The following is a 26,603-nucleotide window of genomic DNA, read 5'->3' as shown; positions in this document are numbered from 1 at the left end:
ATCATTCACTTCAATAAGAACAGAAATATTGTCTTACTCGGATAAGCTGTTGAATAGTAAAGTATCATGAAGACTACTGAGCAGATGGAGACAAAATAGTTTATTGGATTCTTAAGCCTGACAAAGCTTATGCAACAGTTTATGCATTCATACAATAATCAGGATTTTCTACAAAAAATAATATCATACTGACTACAGAATATACAACAGGGTTTTAACTGTTACAAAAAAAATAAGTTGTTATGGAGGACCTACAGAAATGATTGTTTATAATCTCAATTATTGTCAGAATTCAGACAGAACATTTGTATTTACATCTAAACATGCCATTTTTTCTGTTTACATGGGAAACTCTTAAATGTGTCTATTCTGCTTGCAGGAAACTCTGATAAATATTTCCTGTCTTACATTCTCTGTTTGTGAGCAAAAGAGAGAGAGAGAGAGAGAGAGAGAGAGAGAGAGAGAGAGAGAGAGAGAGAGAGAGAGAGAGAGAGAGAGAGAGAGAAAGAGAGAGAGAGAGAGAGAGAGAGAGAGAATCATTGTTAGAATTGGTCAAATTTGATATTAAATATCCTTAATTCCAAACTTTTTCAAACAAGTAATAATGAGTAGGTAAAATAATTGATGAATATTAATAGCCTATCAGAATATCAGAATATCCATTGTGTCAGTATCTAATACTCGTAGCATAGTCAGAAATACAGAGCATTCTGTTAATAATCAAACCTCTGAATTAGAAATTTTCAACAGTCTTGAATTTGATTATTGTCTAAATATCAATACACAGATGTTGGCACTATATAAATTTGTTGTGCAACCAAAACACCAGGTCAATCTGCTGAAACACACATGTATTTTTTGCGTTTCCTCCTTTCAGACGGTTATTGTTTTTATGACACTCTGCCTTCCCTCACCAACCAGGACAACTTTTCCTTCTTCTGTCTCTTTTATCATCATCCCTGTCTTCTTCATGATGAAACGAACCCCAAATACTCCAACTATAATACCTAGACTTATAAACAGGATCGCCAAACCCAGAGCCAGCAGACTTGAAATATTGCTCTCATTTAGCAGAAAGTACTCCCTCAGTCCCACACACAGTGCACTCACGCCAACCAACGTGCCCCAAAACCCAAAGGCCAACATACAGGAGCTGCAGGACAACTCAGTGCCCCCAGTTATCACAGTGATGCCTGCAACAGAGACCACCCCACTCGGGAAAGTCACGGTTTCAGACTTAGGGTCATATGTCACTGTGGGGGTCGGGTGAGGGAGGGAGGAGAAATCAAGGACTGGTTCCATGGTGAATGTGACTCACAATGAGTGTTACAAACTTGTTTTAGATTAGTATGTCCCAGCTGACCAGTTTTTCTTTTCTGTTACCAGCAACAGCAGTGTTAGTAACACATGCTTAAGTACACCATCAGGATGTAATTAGCTAATAAACATCAGAAAATTGGATATCATGGAAATTTTCAATCCTTTCTGATACCAGTCCAACGGAGTAAAATGACCAAGGCTACTGTTAAAAGCTGGTGCCTCTCTTCTTTCAGCTCCTTCTAGAAGTTATTTTGGTTGACCAGATATGCAACAGACGTTTTCCCCACTCTGGTTTAGATCCTGTCATTTAGACAAGGGGAAATAGTGATTAGTGTTTATTTGGGTCAAAGACACTCAGTACTACTCACTTAAGATTTTTCTGCCAAGAAATACTGTAGCATTGTTTTCTGTGTTCACTGGCATTGTTAATCAGTGCCCAAGCTTGATATTTAATGAATGCACAAGGCTTCTTTCTGAATTGCCTGCATAATTCATACTATTGCAAATCTACAAAAACTGGGCAAACATTTTGAGAGCTTTTATTGACCATACAGTGGATAATACTCTCAGACTTAAGTTCCATTTAAATCATAAAATATCTATTTGTAATTTGGCTGTTGCTCACAAAAGTGGAATACATGCATTTTATATATATATATATATATATATATATATATATATATATATATATATATATATATATATATATATATATATATATATATATATATATATATATCTGTGGTCAGTTTGTAAATATATCTTCAATAAGCACCTGCTTCTGATTTATAAACTTGATCCCTTATAAATTTTACACTTTAACCAAACCACATTACATTCAGACTGGTTTACTGCCAACTTGTCCCACAACAGTCTTACTGTTTACTGAATGCTATACCTTTAAAAACATGCAGTAAAGTATTCAGTACAATTGCCAGACTTTTTCCCCTTAATAATTCTGTTCAGTCTTGCCATTTTAAGAAAGAAATTAAAAGAATCACTAGGGGGAAGAAAAAATACAAATACTGTTATTAATAATCATTTTTTAATGATTTTTGCACTGTAATTATTTAAACATAGAACATAAAAATCTATGTCAGGAATAAAAGGATAACTAAGAGAAAGCATTCCTGCTTACCTTTTAACTCACAAATGTTCAACCAGTCAACAGTTCAACATCCAAAAAATATTTCTCCAACAAATTCAGTAGATATGTAACTGAAATGCAATAAATAAAATCGTCTTAGTGGTCGAGAAACACTAATGTACTGATTCTATGCATCAACTGAGAGAAAGAGCCATCCTTTTCCCAAACAGATTACTTTACTTAAGGGAGGAAAAAAATAGGCTGACTTGAATTTAAAATTTTAAATATTGTACGATCTCTCTGGAGAAGTTGAGTCTCAAAGTGTAGAAAATGTACTACGAATGTGGAAGGTCAGAGACCGGGGCTTTTATTTAGCCCTTGTTATTATTTGCGTTATCGTTTGTTTGTTTTCATTGCTCTTTGTGTTCTGAAGGAATGCCATGTCTGTCATTAAGCATCATTATGACCAATTACCTCCTATTTGTCTAAGATCCACTCCCTTCCTTTTCTCCATCACATGTACTCGCTAAAGACTTGTTTGGACTTTGAGCGAAGGCATTGTTTTCTAGGCAGAAAGTCAGTTTTTTCCTTCAAAAGTAATTTCCCCTTTCTGTCCACCTTGTTGGTCTTTCCCTTGTGTCCTTATCCTGTCTTTATGCAACAATCTGAGAAAGACCAAAGAGCAGTAAATGCTGAAATATTACTTAAAAGTACTTGTAAAAATCATTAAAGTAGTTTAGGGGTTTAATGTCCTCTCTGGTAACAACCCACAGAAGAACATTTTGTAACATCGCTTGTGATGTAGTCTTAAGTACATGGTTCACTGAAACAGTACTTTTTTGGTATAATTAAATCATAGTACTTTCAAATAAGATATTCCAATTAATTGTTTTGTTTTTATTTTATCACTGTTACAGAGCAAAAAAATGCATTTAACCTGGATAACTGTAAGCCAATTAAACAACAGTATGTGCAAATTGTAAGCAATTCAATTTCAAGATGCAATCAGCTTCAGCTTCTGAAAGGCTATGCTTTCAGGTACTAAATCCTTAGCAGTAGTTATATATTTTTTTAAATGCTTCAAAGGAAACAGTGTGGTAGTGAGTTGTGCAACTTATGTGAACCATAGGATGCTTCTACATGCTAAGAAGAGCCTTATGTTGCTGCTCCACAATTTGAACAACCCAAGAATCTTATAAATCATATAATGAATTATATGAAAATTGCAGTTTGGGCTCCTCACTGTCATGAGAAATGCCTTTCTTGTCCATATTCAGCATAACCTCCATGTCTGTAGAGATTCCAGAAACAACTCCAGAATGCTATGATGAGTTCCAGTAAGAGTTTGGTAAATACAGAGCATGCTCTCTACAAAGACCCTACGATGGTGCCATTTACCTGCTTTCAGGTACCACACCATGCCAATCACTCATGTACCCACTAACTGGTGCAGAAAATGAGGCCGTGGAAGAATACATCTCTAAGGCTTTAGAGCAAAGCTACATCAGACTCTCAACCTGCTCTACATCTGCAGTGTTCTTCATATGGACAACAAGGGGATTATAATGCCTGCATAGATTATCATGGCCTAAACTATATCACAGTAAAATTTAGATGCATCTGGTACCCACAAATCTGGTACAACTTAAAACAGCCACCATCTTTACCAAGCTCAATCTTGTTCAGTGCTGTGAAAAAAGTATTTTCCCCATCCTGATTTCTTCTCTTTTTGTGTATATCTCATACTCAATAGTTTTAGATTTTCAAACGAAATGCAACATAAAACAAAGGTGATCTGAGTAAACACACAATACAGTTTTTGTTTATAAATTTTTTTTATTGAAGCAAAAAAAAAAGTTATCTAACACCTATCACCCATGTAAAAAAATTAAATTTTCACAGAGATTCTCCTTCAGGATTTTCTGGTAGAGAGCAGAATTCATGCTACCCTCAATTATTGAAAGTTGCCCAGGCTCTGAAGTAGTGAAGCATCCCCACACCATCACACTGCCAACACCATGCTTGACCATAGGAATGATATTCTTTTTGTGGAATTCGGTTTGGTTTAATCCAGTTGAAATGGGACACCTGTCTTCCAATCAGTTCCACTTTCAACTCAATAGTCCACAGAACATTCTCCCAAAATGATTGAGTGTCATCAAAGTGTCTTTTGGCAAATTCAGACAAGCCTTAATGTTCTGCTGGGTTATGTCACAACACTTAATGTTCTTCTAATGTTCCTCGCTACTCTTCCATGGATGCTATTTTTGCCCAGTGTCTTTCTGATAGTGGAGTCATAAACAGTGACCTTTAAAAGAAAGGCCTGTAGTCCCTTTTATGTTGTCCTTGGCTCTCTTGTGACTTGCTGGATGCTCTTGGAGGAATTTTGCAAAGTCAGCCACTTCTGGGATGGTTCACTACTGTGCCATTTTTTTCCATTTGAAGACAATGGCTCTCACTGTCTTTGGAGTGCCAGAGCCTTTGAGATAGCCTTGTAATCCCAGACTGATGCATTTCAATCACCTTCTTCTTCATCATTTCTTGAATTTCTTTCAACTTTTGCATATTTTGTCACAGGGTAAGACCTTTTAACCAAATTCATGCTGTTGAAAAAGTTCTATTTAATTGTTGATTTCATTGAACAGGGCTGTCAGTAATCTGGCCTGGTTACTTATAGTCCACCTGAACCCCATTATGAATGTAGTTTCATAGATTTGAAGAATTAGTAACTGCAGGGGCAAATACATTTTCACACAGTCCCAGTTGGTACTGGATAACTTTTTTGCTACAATAAATAACATTTTCATTTAAAAACTGTATTTTGTGTTTACTCAGGTTGCCATTGTTTTATCTTAGATTTTGTTTTAATTTCTGAACAGATTTAGTATGAGATATACACAAAAACAGAAGAAAGCAGGATGGTGGCAAATCCTTTTTCACAGCACTGTACTTGAACTGTTCCATTTAGAGAGGAGGACAAATGTAATGCAGTGATTAGTATGACCTCTTTACGGTATGAATATTTGGTAATTCCATATGGATTGATTAGTGATGTAGTCAGTAACATGCTCAGTATATTTAGATTGCATACAAAGATGATAGTTTATTTTGATTCAATTTAAAAGGGACCCTGTTCCCAACTCATCAAGAACAATTTCTTTGTTAAAAATGAAAAAATGCATGTCTCAAGTCACTTTCCTTGGCTACATCATAAGACAAGAAGCTGTTGTCATGGACAAAGCCACAATCCTTGTACTAGAAGAGTGGCCAACTCCGCGAACTATAAAAGATCTACAAAGATTTTTCGGTCTTGAAAAATTTAAACAATAATTGATTACAAACTTCAATATCACAACTTCTATGCTTGATTTGAGGCGTAAAATGTTGTGATGGCAAGGAAGACCACCCCTCCTACCAACGACCAGGTTCTGTGTCTAACCACAGCTGAGGAAAACTGTACGCAGAGTCAACCCACTGTAAGCTGCTGGAGCAGACAACATTCCTGGCAGAATGCTCAGAGGATGTGAAGACCAGCTGATGGATGTTCTCACTGACATCTTCAGCATCTCAAGGAGGACCTAATGTTGAGTCTGGTGGAGGCTGGCGAGGGACTTAATGAATGCTGCTAGAGTTGAGGACTCCATGACAGTGGATCTTACTTACTCCCGGGTTCCATACTAGTGTGATACATGTGCTGAAGCAGGGTGCTTCCAGGCCCTGCTCCAAGCCCAGACAGAGGAGCAGCGGGTGCTACTATCAACGGAAGTCCAGCTGATGCAGGCGATATTGCAGTGGCTCAGCTGTACCCACAAACTGCACTATTAGCACTTCCGCTTGCTGATGCGCAGCAAGCTCAGTCACCCGTTCGCATTTGCCCAACAGCTCCGAGACACCAGTCGAAGGTGTCTGCTACTGAGGAGTGTGGTGCCGAAGGAGTAGTTGACCTCATGGTGCTGGAGCAATTCGTCACCCTACTACCAGAGAGGATGGCAGAATGGGTCCAGTACTGCCGTCAGATGTTGCTAGATGAGGCAGTTCAGCTGGCAGAGGACCACTTGGTAGCTTATCTGGGGGCAGGTAAGACCTTCATTCTCCTTCTCTCCCTTCTCTCTCTCTCTTGCTCTCATGCTTCCCATCTTTCTCCCCATCCTAACCCTGTCACTGCTCCATGAAATCGGTGGCCATTTTCCTCAAACCCTGTTTCCTGAACCATTCCCCTCCCGCTCCCCCTGTATCTGTCTCTTCTCTCACTCAGGTTAGTGATTCCAGGGCCACTGGTGTGGGAGTAAGACTGGTGTTGGTGGGAAAAGAGGTACTTCAAGAACCAATTCCACATGATGAACGTGGGGGCATTGGTCCGGATCCTCGACATGCCAGAGGGTGCCCCTAATTGAGTTGGGACATACTGTATACCGGTGAGTGTTCGGGGGGACATATCATGCATTTGGGCATCGGGTGAGTTGGCGGCAGGCCGAACGACTTCCAGGTCAGGTCAGGAGTTGAGTGATGGGGGTATTTGGAACCAGGGGCTTGGTTGAGAGCAAGTTTGTGAGTGGATGGTGGAGCCAGAGAAAGTGAGTGGTAAGAAACAAACACTTGTGCTGAATTTGGCTCATGAATGTTCTTTGTTTCACTGAGCAGCAGGTCAGATAAAAGGGTGGAGAGACGAGATCCATGGGAGAGAGAACTGAGCCATGCAGAGCCGTGTGTGTGTGTATGCATAGAGAAATAAAAACGCTGAAAAGCGAAAGTAACGATCATGAAAATAAAGAGCCTTTTGAGTTGTTCCATGCCTGCCTCCCATATCCTCATTCCCAACTCAACCCAGGGAAATTGTCACACATATTTTTTATACCAATGGAAAGAATGTATGGTGTTGGAAACCGCAAATTGCTGACAGTCAAACTAGCACTTTTTGCTGGAGTGGCAACATTCTCTGGAAGGAGCAGAATACACATTTGTAGTCTACACTGACCAAAAGAAACTGAAATACCTCTAAACAGATAAAAGACTCACCCTAAGACAAGCCTGGGCACTCATATGCATTTCACAATCTCATATTGTCTAGATTCCAAGAATGTCAAAACAAATGGACAATCATACATGTACCGAGTTGTAATAAACAGGACTCAGAAGATGTTTGACATATACAGGAGATTTATTAATAAAACTCAGAATCCAGAAATCAGTGTGAAATTGTCCAGAGTCATGCAAAATAATCCATAGTATACACAGAATCAAAGGGCAAACCCAAAGGGCCACCCAGAAGTAAGGCAATTGTCAATCAAGATATGGCAAACACAGTTCAATGGCTCAGAACAAACACAAAAAAGTTACAAGACTTTGCAATGACACTGAGTAACCATGTGCTTTAAAATAGTCTATGAACAGGAAATGAGCAATTACCAAAGAAGAATATTCGGGCGAGAGGACTCATGGTGGTGACTTGTCCCTGACAGATGGAACACCAGCAGATCCAAAACCCACAACAAAGAACACCATCTTACCAGTCATCCTTTATAACTGCCATAAGTTGGGATATCAATCACTAAATTACCCAGGCCCTCTAAGATCACCTTACTCCAGTCCAATGCCCTCCAAACAACAGCTATGATCCCTTCAATTTCCACAATACTCTGATAACTTGGGCTCATAACTAAATTACTACTGGTCACCATGGGGCAGTTTACAAAGGCCCATCAACTCCTTACCATGAAATATTGGAGGGGAGAAATGCTCCAAGACAGACTTGTTTGTACAAAGTCATGTCCTGTGTGTGCCCAGGTACTTTAGCTCTACCCTTTGACTTAGTTTGCACCTCCTGGCTCAGTTTAGCAGCTTGTTCATCAGCATGCCAAAATGCACAGCATGTTTGTCTCACCTTCTGCATGTGGATTAATTCAGGAGTGCATCACATTTTTAAAAAATATAATCAAACCACATTAAAGTTAGAGTGGAACTTGACTAAGACCACCTTACTCAGATGGCCTTGGGCCGGTTGTTTAGGTCTGCACCCAAATGTTATCACTGTGTTGTTACTTGCCTAAGCAAACTACACCAAGAAGGAAAATGCACCAGAGTTTGATTCAAACAAGTACTGCATATGTTAAAGCCTCAAAAGTCTACTGGTGAAAGCTGCATGTGAGCTATTCAGGACCAAGCTGGATTCAAGATGTTACAGATTTGTCATGATAGAGTGATAAATAATATAAACCCATTTCTCCATTTAATATAGAAACATTCGTGCATTTGCACCCTGTCCAGGGTGTACCCCACCTTGAGCCCGATGCTCCCTGGGATAGGCTCCAGGTTTCCTGACCCAGAAAAGGATAAGCGGTATAAAAGATGGATGGATGGATGGATGGATATTAGTGCATTTTAACTTTAATTTGTAAATTTTAGGGAAGGTCAGGCTTCACATGTAGTCTTAAAGCCTGTTCATAATGTAATTGATGCATAACATTCAAACATTCTATTATTTTCTGTAGTTTTACCTTGTAGTTTGGGAATTGTAGTCTGTGTATTTGATATGTGTGGGGGTTTTTAAAACAGAAATAACAGTGTTATTAAATTTTTAATTTCCTCCCTCTGTTTTTTGTATCCTGGTTACAGTCATTACTGGGAATGCCTATGACACAGTGAGACTGTTTCAAAACCTTATTCAAATGCAAGATTCCCGTGAGTTTATATTTTTATTAATAACCACATTTTCCAATGAGGACAAAGTTTATTTAAGGATATTACACGATCTTCTAAATCGTGATCCACTATGGGTAGAGATTCCTTGGGCGTATGCCAGTACCTTAAACAAATCTTTACATGTCAATAGGCTAAAATTAGCAAGTGTAGCCTCAAGAAGTTTATTGTTGTGGTGACAGCATCGTAATTGGCTCTAGGAAGTAATCCAATAAAATTGGGATCCCAAAGGCCACAAATAGTTGAGCCAAAATCCCTGTACAATTAGTGTATTTACCCTGCTAAGTGCAATGCAAAAGTGATCACAAACCCAACAGAAATTTTGATTATAAGAATAATGCTATGAAATGTTTTGAAATATGTTGAAGGAAGCTTGTAGTTTACCAAAATACATTCTAGCCAATTAACATTCTAGCTAATAGCATTTATTATCTATTGGGTAGAGGATTTGAGAATGGTTTCTAAATGTCATTAGTGTAAAAAAAAAGAAAAAAAAGTGTGGCCTCAAGAATCCTGTGAAAAAAGATATGAGTGGTCACGTCATACAACGCCCAATTTAGAACATCTAGAGAGGATTAAATTGGGCAGAGCCAAGAGTAATTAAACAGTGATCGAAACATCCCAGCTGTCCCTGTTTACTCTCTGCTAAAGAACAAGGGAAGCTCTAAAGTATCATGACTAGATTTGGGCCAAAATACAAAGAGTATACTAGAAATCTCCTAGAGAGGGCATGTGAGGCTGACAAAGCACCCCTTGGCCTGCATGTTGGATCTAATTCTAAGCAAGCATTAGTGGGAGAGGGGAAGAGCAAAAGACAGCAGAACAGATGGTAAGGCTTAAAGACCCTCAATTACTTGCCATATTTAATCACCATCAAACAAAGTATGTGGTTTCCTCAGAGTTTCTGTAACTAACTAATTGTAGTCTGACTGTGATTGCATAGCTCCCAATCTCTCACTCATGCTTTATTGTAAATCTGTTTTTTTAAGTTTGATCATTTCAACAGTGATTATTTGAATTATGAGTAGAAGCATATTATTGAGTATTGAGAAGAGTTAGAAATGCTGTACCATATGTACAATTACTTGTTTCACACACTTAACAGACTGATTGTCACTGGTATATGGTTTGCTCCATGGTTAGATTTTTAAAATTGTAGAAACAGAGAGGTTAATTAGAATCTCAACAGCTTAGGTAAGTGAAATCCACCTTTGCCAGACTTAACCCTGCTGTCAGAGGTAACAGTCTAAGTCCTTCTCCACCCACTGTTTTATCTTATCCCCCCTCTTCACCCTTCTCTCTGCTACAAGTCACATTTTGTAATCCCTACTTTAGACAGACAATTCCACCCATTATTGAAGACAACCATTTTGCTGGAGGACAAAAAAAAAAAACCCTAATTAATTTAGAGAGTCTCTGGCTCAGCTTTTGAGAGAGAGCTCCTGCCTGTGACATCAAGGTCTTGCTCCTGCATCCAGATCCAGCAATGGGAAACTCACAGAGCAGTGCCATGTCCAAGGAGATCCTAAAAGACCTGAAGCTAACAACAAATTTTTCAGAGAATGAGCTCTGCCAGTGGTACGAGAACTTCCAGAAACAATGCCCATCTGGACGCATCTCACCAGATGAATTTGAGAAGATCTATAAACGCTTCTTTCCTGACAGTGATGCCACTACGTATGCCAAGCATGTCTTTCGATCATTTGACACAAATGATGATGGGACACTGGACTTCAAGGAGTACATAATTGCTCTGCACATGACATCAGGTGGAAGAACAGAGCGGAAGTTGGAGTGGGCTTTCTCACTGTTTGATGTTGACAAGAATGGCTACATCACCAAGGCAGAAGTATCAGAAATCTGCTCTGTAAGTTGTTATGAATAACTACTAAGGCTGTACTATACAACAAGGCCATTTTAGGCAAAATTGTGAATCATTTATGAAGCATTGTTTTAGCCATATTTAAGGATTTTAGAAAATAAAATGTGAATACTGAGGGCAAAAACAGGTCACTGAATTTCCTATATGTTGAGTCTATTTCAATGGTGTATACAGAGTAGAAAATCATGCAATGATTTATTGCGACAGTTGTGCTCTTTCTTAAAGGAAATACATTATAAATACTACAGGCAGAATATAGCTTAATAGTCAAATATAATAATTATAAATACAAAAATACCTAATAAAAAAAATTGGCCTTTCTGTGTATGTACCATTTTAAACACATGCCTAGTCTGGTGATTCATTGCAGCTGTATTTAAATAACATTATTAAAAATGGCAATTACATACATGTGTTAGCTCACTTTGCTACTTTATTAACATTATATCTTGTTTATAAATGTTTAGGAACATCATTCTTGGTTGATGTTCACAAATACAAAAAATAGTCACAACAAAATGCATAAAATAACCCCTCAATATCCTCCTATAGATGTCAATTTTATTTGCTGTCTATGAGGATATAAAGCCTATTTCCTAGAGTTGGGGTACTCAATCCCAAGTCCAGACTCGAGTCCTATTATGAAATAAACAAACTCGGTCTTGTCACGCATTCGGATAAATTTGTACTAGAACTTGACACCGACTCGGACATTTTGGACTTGGAAATTTTTCAGAGTACAGTCGAGTCTGGGTCATGTGTAACATGAAAGAAAGATAGATGTGTAACATGAAAAGAAAAATAAATAACAACATAAAATTAAGATAACAAGCAGGGGCGCAGCTTGTAAACAGGCAAGGCAGGCAACTGCTGGGGACCCCAGCCTCTTAAGGGGCCAGAGGGTTGACAAACTTTACTCGACAGGAATGTCTAAAAATGTGGCAATTGTAGTGACAATGGATGACTTGCAATGACATGACAGTCGGAAACCTCTTGAAAGAGGCCCCATGTCATTCCCTTTCGATTTTTCGGTGGAAATATTTTCAGAAAACAACATCAGTGAAGGAAAATGAAGAGGACTTTTCCACCAGGAAGTGAAAAAAAGAAGGAAAAAAGACTATGATGAAAAAAGAAAGCAGGACAGTGGTAAGTGGATCAGATCATCATGATTGTTTGTTTAAGTATAACAGTAAATAACCAAATGTTATTGTTTAGACACAGTGGCAGCATTTGTACTAGCCAAGGCAAGTAAGCAGCATTTGAAGAATCAATGCTTAAAGGGTGTTGATGAGCACTGGCCTTAAAATGTGGGTTTAGTTCCCTAAGAAAACTACAAAATCAGTTATATATATATATATATATATATATATATATATATATATATATATATATATATATATATATATAGTTATATATAGTTATATATAGTTTGTACTATATTTATATTGTTTTTATGTTAAGTGTTTTTCAATGTTTTATCATTCTATATATTATAAATATCAATTATAAATTGACATATTATAAATACCCCTAAGTGAAAATGTCCAAACTGGGCCCAATTAGCCATTTTCCCTCCCTGGTGTCATGTGACTTGTTATTGTTACAAGGTCTCAGGTGTGAATGGGGAGCAGGTGTGTTAAATTTGGTGTCATCACTCTCACACTCCCTCATACTGGTCACTGGAAGTTCAACATGGCACCTCATGGCAAAGAACTCTCTGAGGATCTGAAAAAAATCATTGTTGCTCTACATAAAGATGGCCTAGGCTATAAGAAGATTGCTAAGACCCCGATATTGAGCTGCAGCACGGTGGCCAAGACCATGCAGCGGTTTAACAAGACAGGTTCCACTCAGAACAGGCCTCGCCATGGTCGACCAAAGAAGTTGAGTGGACATGCTCAGCGTCATATCCAGAGATTGTCTTTGGGAAATAGACGTATGAGTGCTGCCAGCATTGCTGCAGAGGTTGAAGGGGTGGGGGGTCAGCCTGTTAGTGCTCAGACCATACGCCACACTCTGCATCAAATTGGTCTGCATGGCTGTCATCCCAGAAGGCAGCCTCTTATAAAGATGATGCACAAGAAAGCCCGCAAACAGTTTGCTGAAGACAAGCAGACTAAGGACATGGATTACTGGAACCGTGTCCTGTGGTCTGATGAGACCAAGATAAATTTATTTGGTTCAGATGTTGCAAGCGTGTGTGGCGGCAACCAGGTGAGGAGTACAAAGGCACGTGTGTCTTGCCTACAGTCACAAATGGTGGTGGGAGTGTCATGGTCTGGGGCTGCATGATTGCTGCCGGCACTGGGGAGCTACAGTTCATTGAGGCAACCATGAATGCCAACATGTACTGTGACATACTGAAGCAGAGCATGATCAGTATGCAGTATTAAAGCATGATAACGACCCCATACACACCTCCAAGACAACCACTGCCTTGCTAAAGAAGCTGAGGGTGAAGGTGATGGACTGACCGAGCATGTCTCCAGACCTAAACCCTATTGAGCATCTGTGGAGCATCCTCAAACAGAAGGTGGAGGAGCACAAGGTGTCTAACATCCACCAGCTCCATGATGTCGCCATGGAGGAATGGAAGAGGACTCCAGAGGCAAGCTGTGAAGCTCTGGTGAATTCCATGCCCAAGAGTGTTAAGGCAGTGCTGGAAAAATAATGGTGGCCAAACAAAATATTGACACTTTGGGCCCAATATGGACATTTTCACTTAGGGGTGTACTCACTTTTGTTGCCAGTGGTTTACACATTAATGGCTGTGTGTTGAGTTATTTTGAGGGGACAGCAAATTTACACTGTTACACAAACTGTACACTCACTACTTTACATTGTAGCAAAGTGTCATTTCTTCAGTCAAATTAAAAGGAATATTTACAAAAATGTGAGGGGTGTACTCACTTTATATATATATATATATAAATATATATCTATATTTATTTTGTTATATATTTTTACATATTTTTATTTACAATTTTTAATGATCTTTTGACCTGGAGTTATTTAGTTATTTATTTACGTTTTTATTGTTCTTTGTATTTATAGTTTGAAAATTGTACTAATGTGAACATTTGAAATAAATGCAAAAGTTTGAATTGTGTAAATTTTTGTTGGTGTCAAATTATTTATAATATAATAGTGATGACCGCTGGTTGGAGGGGCCCCCTGAGAATTTTTGTCTAAGGTCCCAACAGACTCTAGAATCACCCCTAATAACAAGAAATTAATGAATGTCTCCCTGCCTGACCAGGGGACATTCATCGTTCTCGAAAGCCCCCTCATCGTGCGAGTACTGAATTGAGTCCTTTTTAGTGGCTTATTATACTTGGACGGTCAAATAAATACACACACATCATGTCAAAATGCAGGTCTGGCCAAGTATTCATGCAAACACAGTCGGTTATGTCTTAAGTGAATGTAAACAGTTGGGGAAAAAATCTGAGGTGTGTCGGCACAGTATATTAGATCTGTGCATTAGGTTTTAAAGTGACAGTAGTCTAATAAACCTGCTGCTGTCTGTGTCATTAATATTAATCAAACAACAAAAGACAGAGAAAATCAATCACTCACTCATCTGACTGAATAAATTTAATAAGAATCACTGTATATCATACAGTGAAGTCTATTTTATTTTACATTTAATTGCTTTATTCAATTTCCGTAGTATGTCTTACATGAATACTACTGATAGACCTGAGAAAACATATCATTATCATGAAATAAGATTGTAGTCATATTGCCCACCCCTAAACATTAGCATTTGGTGATTCTGGTCTTGAATTGCATCTAAAATGTGAAATGTAGTTCTTAATGTAGTAAAAATCATAGACCCTGCTGATGGGGATTTTATTTTTCATTTTAGGAATTAAAATGAAAAAAAAATGTTATAAGAGCAGAGCTGTGTTCAGAAATTAGTTTGTTGTCAGTCATAGACAGATTAAAAGCAGTAAAAAGCATGATGCTTGTTGTTATGACATGCTGCTAAATGTAACTCTACTCTGTACTCTCTCTCTCAGTCTATATAACTGTGGGGGATGACGCATCAAATAATTGAAATTTAAACTTGAACTGGAGGACACAATATAGTGTGATACAATAACAAAACAGGCTCATTTCTTTTTTCATAAACTTGTGATATAATAAAAGTTCTACATATACCTCTATATCCCTTTTCTTTTCTTTGAAACCATTTTTTGATAAGAAACTGGTTGAGGTGTTGATGACAAGAAATAAAAATATTAAATGGCAATGGCAAGATGTAATAGTGGTATTTTTTGTTACTTTTATGTTGCCATTGGTTTGTGAAGGTTAAAAATATTAATTTAAAATAAAACAGCTCAGTGTTGAGTTTTCCATTGCAATTGCAAATCTTTTTTTCAATTTAATTGCTTTCTGGACTCAACTCAAACTCGCCCATTAAGGACTCGGACTTGAGTCCAACTCAGCCCCTTTTGAACTTGCACTTGATTGGTTAAGGAATTGGTCTCAACAAAGGTGGACTCAGACCCAACACTACTATTTCCTGAATAGGAATGATGATTAATGCAGCATCTTGGAAATAGGTATTGATGGATCTGGTATTTGGCTTTCCTAAATAGCTCAGTTAATTTTAAGTGACAGTACTGTTGTGCTTATTTAAGGAATGTTATATTCCTTATATAAACTCAACAGCACTGTGACTTGACTTGTGACTATTTCACACTTGACTTGTCATGTTCTGATATCACTTATATTTTCATACATAATTTTTGCAGGTGTAATATAGTACTACAGTCTGTAGTACAGGGGAAATGCCATGTACAATAGAGTATCGTGAACATGAGTTGAGTTTAGCAGTGATGCATAGCAAAATCCCTGTACTTGGTATAATATCTCCAGTGCTGAACAAACATTCATTCATTCATCTTCTGTACACACTTTATCCTGGTCAGGGTCATGGTGGAACCAGAGCCTATCTTGGGAACACCAGGCTTGAGGCAAAAAATACTTGGCGGGCATTTTAGAGTTGCCAATCCACCTATAGGTATGTTTTTGGAAGGTAGGAGGAAACTGGAGAACCCAGAGGAAACTCACATGGATACGAGGCTTAAACCTTATTGATCTTGTTTAACACCTTATTAACACATAATAGAATTATCTTTGGAGTGTTACATCCAGCTGCACTGAACACTTTTAATTCAACACCTGATATTACTCTGTATCCTTCAGATTATCTTTCCTGATAATATCATACACTGCATTAATCTGGTACTCCGTCAAGTCTACCACCAGGGCCCAGTTGTTCAAAAAGTTTCATCTGGATCAAAATGATCCGAATTTGGTAATTCTGTGTTTTGCTATCCAAGATCAGGTAATCCATCTTACTTTTGTGTTGGTTTTTCAAAGCAAAATTGGATTGGATCACCCTGATCCAGATAGAAATCTTTCAAGATTACCAAATCCGGATTACCAGTGCTCTAAATGGGACTACGTATCACAGTGTCGGCTATTAGCTATGTATAGAACAACAGGTAGAATGCGTGGGGTCACTATAAATGTTTTTATAAAACAATACAAACATCCCCTTCCTTTTTCAATTTCTTTTAAACAGTCAGACCCCTCATCTGACCCGTGGCAAATAAGTACGAACAAACAAATCTACATTATTCACAAATACGCTGTGGATCTTTTGACCCCGTGTTTTAAATCATAAAAAATCTAAATGTCCAATAGTTTCCAAAATAAGACTTATCAGATATCATGTGTGGGAAGAAATAAGTGAAGCAATTGTTAGACACTACTGTTGACTGGTTCATCTCTGATGATCGTGTCATTGTAATTAACATACAGTGACAAATGACAGTTAAAATGAAATATATTATTTTTGTTTGATATTGACAGCTGTTTGGGGGGTTATTTATGGGGACGAAATATTTTTTCTTTTTTACTTTACTGTACTAAAAGGCTTAATTGGTAGCCTAATGTATACTTTATCTACTTTATTACTGTAACGGTTAAACAAATCAAGTGTAAAATATAAATAAATGTGTATACTACATGAAACAAATGTTGTATTATTTGACCAGTTTTAAAGTTTTATTAGATTTTGTTCCTGAAATCATCCCTGAATCCACCCTTCTGCTGGTGATCAGGATAATCCTGATTTTTTTTGGATCACAGGTTTCCTAATCATACTAAAACATTTTGAACAACACATACTGAAGGTTTGCTCCAGATCAAAAGCAAGATTGGATTACATGATCTAATCTGATTTCAGAATCCTTTTTTTCTTTTGAACAACCCATTTTCAAGATTTTTTTTCCCAATCCTATAGCCGAAATCTGATCAGATTATTTCTGAACAACTGGGCCCTGAAACTTATTCCAAGGAACTGGGGACACAAGGCAGTGGACAACCTGGACTGGGTGCCAACCCATCATAGGGCACAATTGCACACACATTCACACACTAGAAACAATTTAGAAATGCCAATCAGCCTACAATGCATGTGTTTGGACTGGGGGAGGAAACTGGAGTGCCCAGAGGAAACTCCCGAAGCACAGGGAGAACATGCAAACTCCATGCACACAGGGTGGAGGCGGGATTTGAACCCCCAACCCTGGTGGAGCGAGTCAAATGTGCCATCATACCCCCAAATATCCATTATTGTTGAACTTTTTATAGCCCATTTTGTGTTTTAGGAATGTACAAGACACCACAACTTTAATTAAGGCACTAAAAAGTCATTTCCACCTTAACTAGCAGTTAAACAAGATAACCCATAATACTAAAGTGTGTAGAGGAAGTGGAATTAATCTACGGTTGTTTTTTTTAACAAATAAAAAACATTAAAGTTGTCATTGCATTTTCAGAACTTGTCTTGGTCTTCATGATGCTGTTTGTTTAGTTATGTTCTTTATGTTAGAATGTAAAGCCTTTTCATTTTTTCCCTGTCAATTCTTCATAGTTCTCTCCTCTCCACCCCTTAGGCCATTTTTAAGATGATTCCCAAGGAAGAGCAAGAGAAGCTTCCAGCAGATGAAAACACTCCAGAGAAGAGAGCAGAAAAACTGTGGGCTTATTTCAACAAAAAAGACAATGGTAAGATTTCAGAGCAGGAGAGCTGACCCTTATATAGTAATTACAAATACATTAAATATAAATGGTTATTCATATTATGCTATGAGGTAAAATAAAACAACTTTTCTCTCTCTGTCCCTCAGAGCGGTTGGCTGAGGGGGAGTTTATTCAGGGGGTGATGGATAACAATAATGCCCTCCACCTAATCCAGTATCAACCCATCAAATAAACAAACACAATGCTGGACCCATTCTGGGGCCTACAGTTACTTTGTAAATACTATTATTTGCTATTTCCTTAATGATGGCAGTTGAGCTGAAAGGTTGTCTACTGTTATGTAATACACACTAGTACTCCTGCACTCTTAAGTAGTTTAAACATACATTCTTAATAAATCCAGCTATTCAAAATGTCTAACGTGCACAATATCAAGTACATTTCTGTTTGACGAGAAAATTTTAATGTTTTCTATAAAGAGACCAGTGGAATCTATTATGAATTATATTAGCGTTCTGTGTAAGATTTGTACCGATGGATCTTTTGTATGTTGACCACGGGTGCCACCAGGAGGAGGCAGCTGTTTGACGGTTAGCAAAGTAGGCTTTTAAATATTTGTGTCTGTCTCATTGTTTCTGATGGAATAAAATTTTATGAAAGTGTGTGTGTGTGCCTTATTTGAGAAGCTTGTAGAAGCTGACATTGAAAGAGATCTTCTCTGTAGTGTCTCTTGTAGATTTATGTACAGTGTAAGTATACCGTTTTACCAGACAGCATATCTGCAACTCCAGAGAACTCTAAACAACGCTGACCTATGTGATCATGATTTTCGTATTTGATTTTGTGAATAATATATGATCAAATGTGAAATTATGAACTCAAGTATGAGAATAGTTTGTGTGAATAATGTGAGCATGTGTAAAATAAATAATTCAGCTGAGAAAATCACATCTGAAAAATGAAACCACATGCCCCACATATAAACAATGAGCACATAAAAAGAATCATATGAAAAACAAAACGTGATAATAAAAAACACAAGACCTACATGTGAATAGTCTACTACATGAGAAAAAGTGTCTAAAAATCTAAGAAATGTGTACATTTCACATGTAAAACATGACTTGGGATTTATTCATACTGTGGGAAAACACAAACAAACAAATCAAGAGCAGTTCTATAAAAAATAACAGCAAATGAATTCTGTAAATGCATTCACTGTGCCCTTATCCAATCTGAGTGTAATCCACTCAAGGTCTCATGAAATTTCATTTCAAAGAGAACTCAGAATCCAGACTGAAACGTCAACCAATTTATCATGTAATCTGCATGAAGAGACCCTCAGTGTCAGTATTTCACACCTATTTTTTTTTTTTTACATAGCTTACATAGCTTACATTAACAAGGTGAGTCTGTTTCCTCTCTCTCCATGGCCTTTTCCATTTCATCCATCTCCCTCTCGCAGTCCTCACACTCCTCAGGTTCACATCCCTCCATCAGCACCAGCATGGGGATGTCTACCTCTGCTTTCACTCCCACAGTCTCAGGCTTTAGCCACATACTATCCATCATCCCATCAGGACACTGCTGTAGGCCACTGATAGAGTAGATCCCAACTCCTGAAACCACCTCCTCATAGGAAGGAGCCGCGCGGGCTTCCTCCGGGCGCAGTCTCTGTCGACGGCGAATCTCAATGATATTCTTGGTGTAGGAGTTGAAGGTGAGGACAGCAGCACCCATGCAGCAGCTAAAAGACACCCAGGCCATGCTGAAGAGAGAAATGAAACAATTCAAAATGAAAATATAAAATCGGGAAAAGAAGAAAAGTTCAAGCAGATGAAAGGGCAGGAAAACATAACTATAAGTCTCATGAAGGCACACCATTATTACTTGAGGAGGCTGAAAAGAGCTAACCTGTCCCAGAAGCTGATGATGAATTTCTACAAGTGGTTTCTAGAAAGCTGTTTGACAAACTGTACCAGAGCCGAGCAAATGGCTCTACAATGGGTCATCCAAACAATACATCACACCATAGAGAACTAACACAGACAGCGATGCCTAAAGTAAGAGAATTAATTTTAGCACATTTGCCTCTCACCTCTGGGGTTAGTGGTTCAATTCCTGCCTCCACCTATGTGTGTGTAGTTTGCATGTTCTCCCCATGCTTTGGGGGGGTTTTCTCCTGGTAGTCTGGTTTCCTCCCAAAGTCCAAAGACATGCGTTGTAGGCTAATTTACATTTCCAAATTGTCCATAGTGTGTGAATGGTTGTGTGAGTGTGTGTGCAGTTGTGCCCTACAATGGGTTGGCACCCATGGGGAGTCCCCTGGGATAGGCTAAATGACCCTGTGTAGGATAAGCCGTATAGAAAATGAACGGATGTATGGCTTGGGATGTCTCGGTCAGCGTTTCAATATAACTTTTAATCCTTGCAAAGGGATACCCTATTCTGAATGAAATCATGTCACTGGGTGGATCCGAAGTGAATATTAATGAAATGGATAAGTACACTTACGCGAAAGACCAGCCATAGTCCCAGTTCTGAGGTCTCCAGTCTTTGGGGCCTATAATCACAGTCAACTGGAAAACTGTGGTGTACATCATGTGGGCCACCATCCCAATTAGGCCTAAGAGAGATGTGAAGGGCATAAAGCACTGAGTAAGAAATAACAAATTTTTAAATGCTTCTTTTGCACGTCTTATGAATTAAACAGCAGAGCACTGGGTTAGCCTCGTACCCGACAGCACAGTGCATAAGGCTGCAAATGCATTGATTTTGAGTGCATGCATTTCTTTATGAGAACAAAGAACCTCCAGCCACATCAGCAGAAATCCCATCCCCAAAAGACTGATGTATAGGAACTCGGATATCATAGACAACCAGAGAACACCTTCAACAGACAGCCAGAAAGAGGGAGATAAAAAGGTGAGAGGCTTCACCCAAATACATGATATACTTATAGGTATATAGATGCAGACATTCATGCATAGAACCAATATTCTCACCATGCGTATCTTCAGGGGTTAGATCTATAAACCTGCGGCATCGCTCCCCTACAGAATAACAGTCAAAACATTTCCTTCTAAATTAGCTTTATGGGCAATCTAATTTTAATCCTTACAGTATGTCTATATATAGTAAAATGTAGGCCAATTGTCACCAATTACCATATTCCCTTTTTCTCCACTCATCCTCTTCTTCCTTCCCACTCTGTGTTTCATAACCACTTTATTACATGCATTTCCCTTGCTAAGGGGCTCTTACCATCAGTATGTTTCTCACAAGATTCCCAGAATCCTGCATGGAAGTAGCGAAACATATACTTGTCCTCTCCCGTTTCCCAAATGTACTGCACAGCATTAGCCAACTTTGCCTGTTGAGTCTTAGTAAGCGCTTCTCTCTGGTTTGGTGATATTGTTTCATTAGAGGGTAGTTCTGGAGAGACAGAGTGAATAAAGGTCAGATATCTGAAGTTAGAACAATGCCAAACAATCTCTTTCAATAATATCAGTGAAGGCAAGAACTTGTACTTTATCTAACAAACAGAGTGCATAAACCCTTATGGGTAAAATCACATAGATTTGACATGTGATCAATATTTCACCATGTTATGCCATGAAATTGTAAATTCAAGTAAGTACATGTGAAAACAATCACATGTGAAAATAACTCATACATGGAGAAAAAAAAATAACGTGAAAACTCATTTGTATAACAGTAAAAACATGCATGAAACTAAAATAAATGGGAGAAAGTACACAGTATTTGCAAAAAAAAAAAAGCTGAGTAAAGAAAGAATGAAAGGTACATGAAAAATAAAACCATATGCACTGTGTGAAAAAAAAAAAAGCCACGTGTAAAATTTACATGTAAACTTCATGTGTCCATTCTGTAAGAGTGGATAAACAACTACTTGTTATATAAATGATCAAACATTGTGCCACAAATGTCAGTGAAAAGGATGGATGTTTCTTAGTCACTGAAGGAAAAGTTTATCTCTTCTCCAAGGTAATGTAATCCTGCACTTCTTCCATAGTCTCAAATTGGAAACTAAACAATTTCCATTTCATTTAATGCCTTATTAAATTCCATTAATTCAAACAAATACTCAGCTGCTGAACTATTATTCTGCCAAATAACAGTACACTTATCCAGTATACATGCAGTCAATGTACTATAATGTACAGCTCATATAAGTTATGACCTGGATGCATAATTCTCTCACTTAACAGGGCATCATGTTTTTGTCCAACTCTTCATTTAATCAGATATTTGAATGGGATTTGGGAGCTTAAGCTTTAGGTTTAATTAATATAATCTCAGAGAGCAATTTAGAAGATCAGAGGTAGTGCCAAAACCTGACCAGCTTAAAACAGTACAGATCAGACAGATTAAATGCATTTCAATTATGGTCATGTACAGTCTCATTTAAAATCTCACTTGTATCCATTGTAACCCGCTTATTGTATGCACGTTATGAACAGTAGTGAGAGAACAATCTGCACTGCAACTCTAAGCTGATATCTAAGCATGTGAAAAAAATGTTAAATATTGTCAAATTTACATAATAATTCTTATTATGAGAACACTATAAAACAAATAGAAGATTATTAATCCTATTTCTGGACATTCTACTAATCATAAGATTATTAAATTGTCTTATTTTACTGGTAGATAATTTAGCTTCTTTCTACACATTCTACACTTCTTTCTATGCTCAAATTTTGGATATTAAACAAATGCTATTATATTAAAATAAAGGTAGTTCCCATTATTATTATTATTATTATTATTATTATTATTATTATTATTATTATAGTATTAGCAATACTACTACTAAAATAATAATAATAATAATAATAATAATAATAATAATAATAATAATAATAATAATGCTTTGAATAGAAATTTTAATTATTAAATGTATAAATATGATGTGTAAATAAATATGGAATATTTATTTTGTACAATAATTTATTTTTCACATTTCATGAAGGTTACTAATATTTCTGGAAGGCACTATAAAAATTTCCTGGAAGGTATTATGAAATTTCAAGGTTGAATTGATCAAAAATGTCACATTTGCCCTGAAATACTCTTATATCTGGGTTAGTATTGTGACAGTAAGACTCACAGAAACCTGATTGGAGTAATAAATAACCTGAGCTGATTTTATTTATTTATTTATTTATTAGCTTAATTGAAAACAGAAACTGAAGGCTTGTTATGTTGATGTGTGGTTAATTCTATGTTACTTAAAGTTTTGTGGTTCTTTAATATCCTTGGCTTTGATGTCTTAGGGCTTGATACTTATACGACTCTACAAGTGTGACAAGGAATACACTGAAGACTTCTGAAACATTACATTATTGATACGTTATTTCATGTCACATGTATTCTTCTTGCGTAGCTACTGGGGAAAAATTATTATTATTATTATTTTAGTAGTAGTAGTAGTAGTAGTAGAAGTAATATTTCTTGCTGTTTTCAGTAACTAAGCAGGAAGAAATTATCAAAAATGTGCATTATTATTATTGTTGTTCTTTGTGATTTCATCAGTATGTCTAACTAGAACTTGAGCTAATTTGCACATCACTCTTGCTGTCTTCATTTTGCTGTTCTCATACTGGTTGTTACCTGGTTGCACTGTGCCCACTGTAAAAGGTTGGCTGTTATTCTGGCTGCATTTCACCATTTTAACAGGTGAGAGGCAGAGCGGTTTCACCACTTTCTGTGTTCCCTCACACCAGTAGGAGGTGCAAAAGGCCAGCACAGACAAAGTCAGGGCAAGGGAGGTCAAAGAGAGGCAGAGAAGTGAGCGGGAGCGTCGAGGCATGTGCTCCAACATGGCTAAAGCAAAGAGAAGACCAAAGCAAGCCAATTATGATAATTATTAATTGTTTGTTAATAGGTTTGTTGGGGTGGGGACGTTTCAGAACTGGAAATGGATATATACAGTGGTAAAAAAAAAGGGGGGGGGGGGATTGTCAGAGGGATAAAGAAACAGTGGTAAAATGGATATATACAGTGGTAAAAAGGGATTGTCAGAAGGATAAATAAACAAAGGAGATCAATCTAGAAAGCAGTTTGGTGCTTCCCTCTAAGGGAACATGTGAACCAACACCATTCAGAAAAATGTTCTAGAGCATAACAGAGCTAACATTTCCCTGTAATTTCATGTGTCTGTGTAATTAAATTTATATATATATATATATATATATATATATATATATATATATATATATATATATATATATATATATATATGGTATTGATATTCCAAATCATTATTCTAAAAACGAATAGCACAAGCATGGATGAAAACAAAGTTACTAACAAAGTCACTCAGCATAAAAGAGAGGAAAGAAGGAAGAAGCAACTCATATTGTGTCTCACTAGTTTCCCCTTAAGATACCACATCATGCCTTAAATCAGACAGCTTCTGAAATTACAGTGCTTTTCAGAATTATTGGCACACATCATGAGAGTAATATTTAAAAACAAAAACAAACAAAAAAACATATGCAATCATTTAACTTACATACAGTGGCATTCTATAGTTATATTTAAACATCCTGTTAAAAATTAGTAGTGCAATATGTTTAAAAGCCTGGTTTTGTAATTATTGGCACCATTACAATAAAAATTTTGTGATATTTGCCCGAGCGAGAAAAACAGCATTGAGTCACATCCTGTAGTGTACAACAAAGTTGGAGACACTTGTAGAGGGATTGTGATGCACTCTTCCATGCAGAAAGGTCTGACTTCCCTATCTTCCAAATCAGATCCCATGTTTTCTCAGTACGGGTCAAATCCAGAGACTGGTTATTGCAAAATGGTGAAATTTGTGTTTATTTAAGCAATTCTGTGTTGATGTTTGGTTCATCATCTTAATGAAATCTAACAGGTTTTGGGCTGTGCATACCAGGTGTTTCTCCTTGTAGGCCATCCCCATTTTGTTACTAAACAAGCTGATTGTGTTCATGACTCGAACCCACAATGCCAACTGTTGTTCTTGCTTGGTAAAGTTTAGATGCTCTCATGAAGGGCTTCTTTCTTGCAATGCTTCCATTTAGCTTGTTGTTATGCAAGTGGCATATAACACTGGCATTAAACTTGATTAATCTCTATCACTGCCTCTTCCACTTTATTTGATATACTTTAGGTGTTATCAATACTTTTGGCACATATGTTTGAAGATACACAGTTTCTGTTTTTGTTTGGGTGGAAGATTTGAATAAATTAAATATACATTTATTTTTGCCCATAGGTGCCAATAATTCTGGAAGACTCTTTTTTTTTACTCTTCTTCCCCAAAATGTAAGATGTTGGAAATCTGTTGAAACTTGAGACTAATGTTGCATCATTGGTGTACAGTATATAGAAGTATAACTTGCTGTGTGTAATAAAAATTGAGAGTGGTTTCTGATTAAATTATTGCTTATGTGCTTGCTTTAAACCAAAATGTACAAGTAATCGATATTCATTTTTTATTTGCTGGTTTGATGGGCGCATCTGACTTCTTTTTTTTTTTGTGATACCATCTAACTGCTGTACCCAAATTAAAGAAAGAAAGAAAGAAAGGAAGGAAAGAAGGAAGGAAGACAAAAAGAAAAAAGAAATAAAGAAAAAGAAAGGAAGAAAGGAAGGTCAGGTTATGAAAGTTATTACATCATACATACATTTGAAATCTTGCAAATACAGTCTAAACATATAATGGCTTATATTAATTGTTAGTACTCCATATATGCTTATACTAATAATACATATACACATTTTAAGACATTCGAAATCAAATTGAAATGACTGATAATTTTGGAGTGATTTAAACACAAACTTAATTCTAAAAATATCTAAACAGGTTTCTGTCAGTGCAACCCATCAAGACTTTTGGGTCTTTATCAATTTGTCCAAATAATCCTATCATAACATTATGGAAAAATACATTTTTGATAGCCTGCTATCAAAATGACTTGTTAAAAAACAAATATCTTCTACACATTGTCATTAATAAATGCATTTGAAAAAAATCAATAGTAAATTACTCAAATACAAATGAACACTTCTGAATAAAACATGTTTTAGAGAAATTGCACAGAAATTATTATAGTTTTTTTTTTGTTTGGTTTCTGGAGTGAGCCATCAGTGCAGGTTGAATCTCTATCAGCCAGATACATAGCATTATTTATCCCAATAAACTGAATTAAAAAAAACAAAAAAAAAACTGTTGAGCTTTTTAAATAAACAATTTAAAACATGATCCTTTCCTACCTCCAGAAACAAGTACACAATGAACAATTGTGTATAAACAGTTCCCTTCCCAGTCCACCCTTTGTCTCTGTTTCCTATTTTCTGGGAAGACAAGAGCAGAAATGGCCCTCAGCCATACAGCCAAGCAGCCAACATGCCTTTAGCCTCTCACACTTGTCAGGATTTTCCTCATTTTCTCTACATGCCTTCACAAATCTCCTCCTTTTTGTAATCCCACCATCTGTTAGTCCATCTTCCTTTGCGCAGACATTCATTCCTTCCATGCTTGCTGTTGCAACAATG

At 37.1% G+C, this 26,603-nt stretch overlaps 3 protein-coding genes across 5 annotated transcripts; 1 reads left to right on the top strand and 2 right to left on the bottom strand.

Annotated features, from left to right (window-relative positions):
• Window positions 1-81: 81 nt before the first annotated feature.
• LOC124626092 (transmembrane protein 100) lies at window positions 82-2,760 on the bottom strand. The gene is made up of 2 exons (XM_047155661.2): window positions 2,459-2,760; window positions 82-1,620 (listed from the first exon to the last, which is right to left on the bottom strand). Exon 2 carries the CDS (start codon window positions 1,300-1,302, stop codon window positions 874-876), a length of 429 nt encoding a protein of 142 aa, XP_047011617.1. The 5' UTR covers window positions 1,303-1,620; window positions 2,459-2,760; the 3' UTR covers window positions 82-873.
• Window positions 2,761-10,407: 7,647 nt separating this feature from the next.
• Window positions 10,408-18,473, top strand: rcvrn2 (recoverin 2). Its single transcript, XM_017470827.3, has 3 exons — window positions 10,408-10,970; window positions 17,963-18,074; window positions 18,197-18,473. The coding sequence occupies exons 1-3, from the start codon at window positions 10,590-10,592 to the stop codon at window positions 18,280-18,282; spliced, it is 579 nt and encodes a 192-aa protein (XP_017326316.1). The 5' UTR covers window positions 10,408-10,589; the 3' UTR covers window positions 18,283-18,473.
• A 690-nt stretch (window positions 18,474-19,163) lies between these two features.
• Window positions 19,164-26,438, bottom strand: si:ch211-149k23.9 (germ cell-specific gene 1-like protein). Of its 3 annotated transcripts, XM_017470798.3 has the most exons (7): window positions 26,322-26,438; window positions 23,688-23,900; window positions 21,315-21,485; window positions 21,056-21,103; window positions 20,788-20,940; window positions 20,565-20,676; window positions 19,164-19,818 (listed from the first exon to the last, which is right to left on the bottom strand). In XM_017470798.3, the coding sequence occupies exons 2-7, from the start codon at window positions 23,896-23,898 to the stop codon at window positions 19,449-19,451; spliced, it is 1,065 nt and encodes a 354-aa protein (XP_017326287.2). In that variant the 5' UTR covers window positions 23,899-23,900; window positions 26,322-26,438; the 3' UTR covers window positions 19,164-19,448. The 3 variants fall into 3 exon arrangements, with proteins under 3 accessions (XP_017326287.2, XP_017326291.2, XP_017326299.2); XM_017470802.3 differs by lacking the exon at window positions 20,788-20,940; XM_017470810.3 differs by lacking the exons at window positions 20,788-20,940; window positions 21,056-21,103.
• Between the last annotated feature and the right edge of the window lie 165 nt (window positions 26,439-26,603).

The sequence above is a fragment of the Ictalurus punctatus genome, chromosome 1, assembly GCF_001660625.3.
Source record: "Ictalurus punctatus breed USDA103 chromosome 1, Coco_2.0, whole genome shotgun sequence".
Taxonomy (NCBI): Eukaryota; Metazoa; Chordata; class Actinopteri; order Siluriformes; family Ictaluridae; genus Ictalurus; species Ictalurus punctatus.
This window is presented reverse-complemented; position numbering and strand designations above follow the sequence as displayed.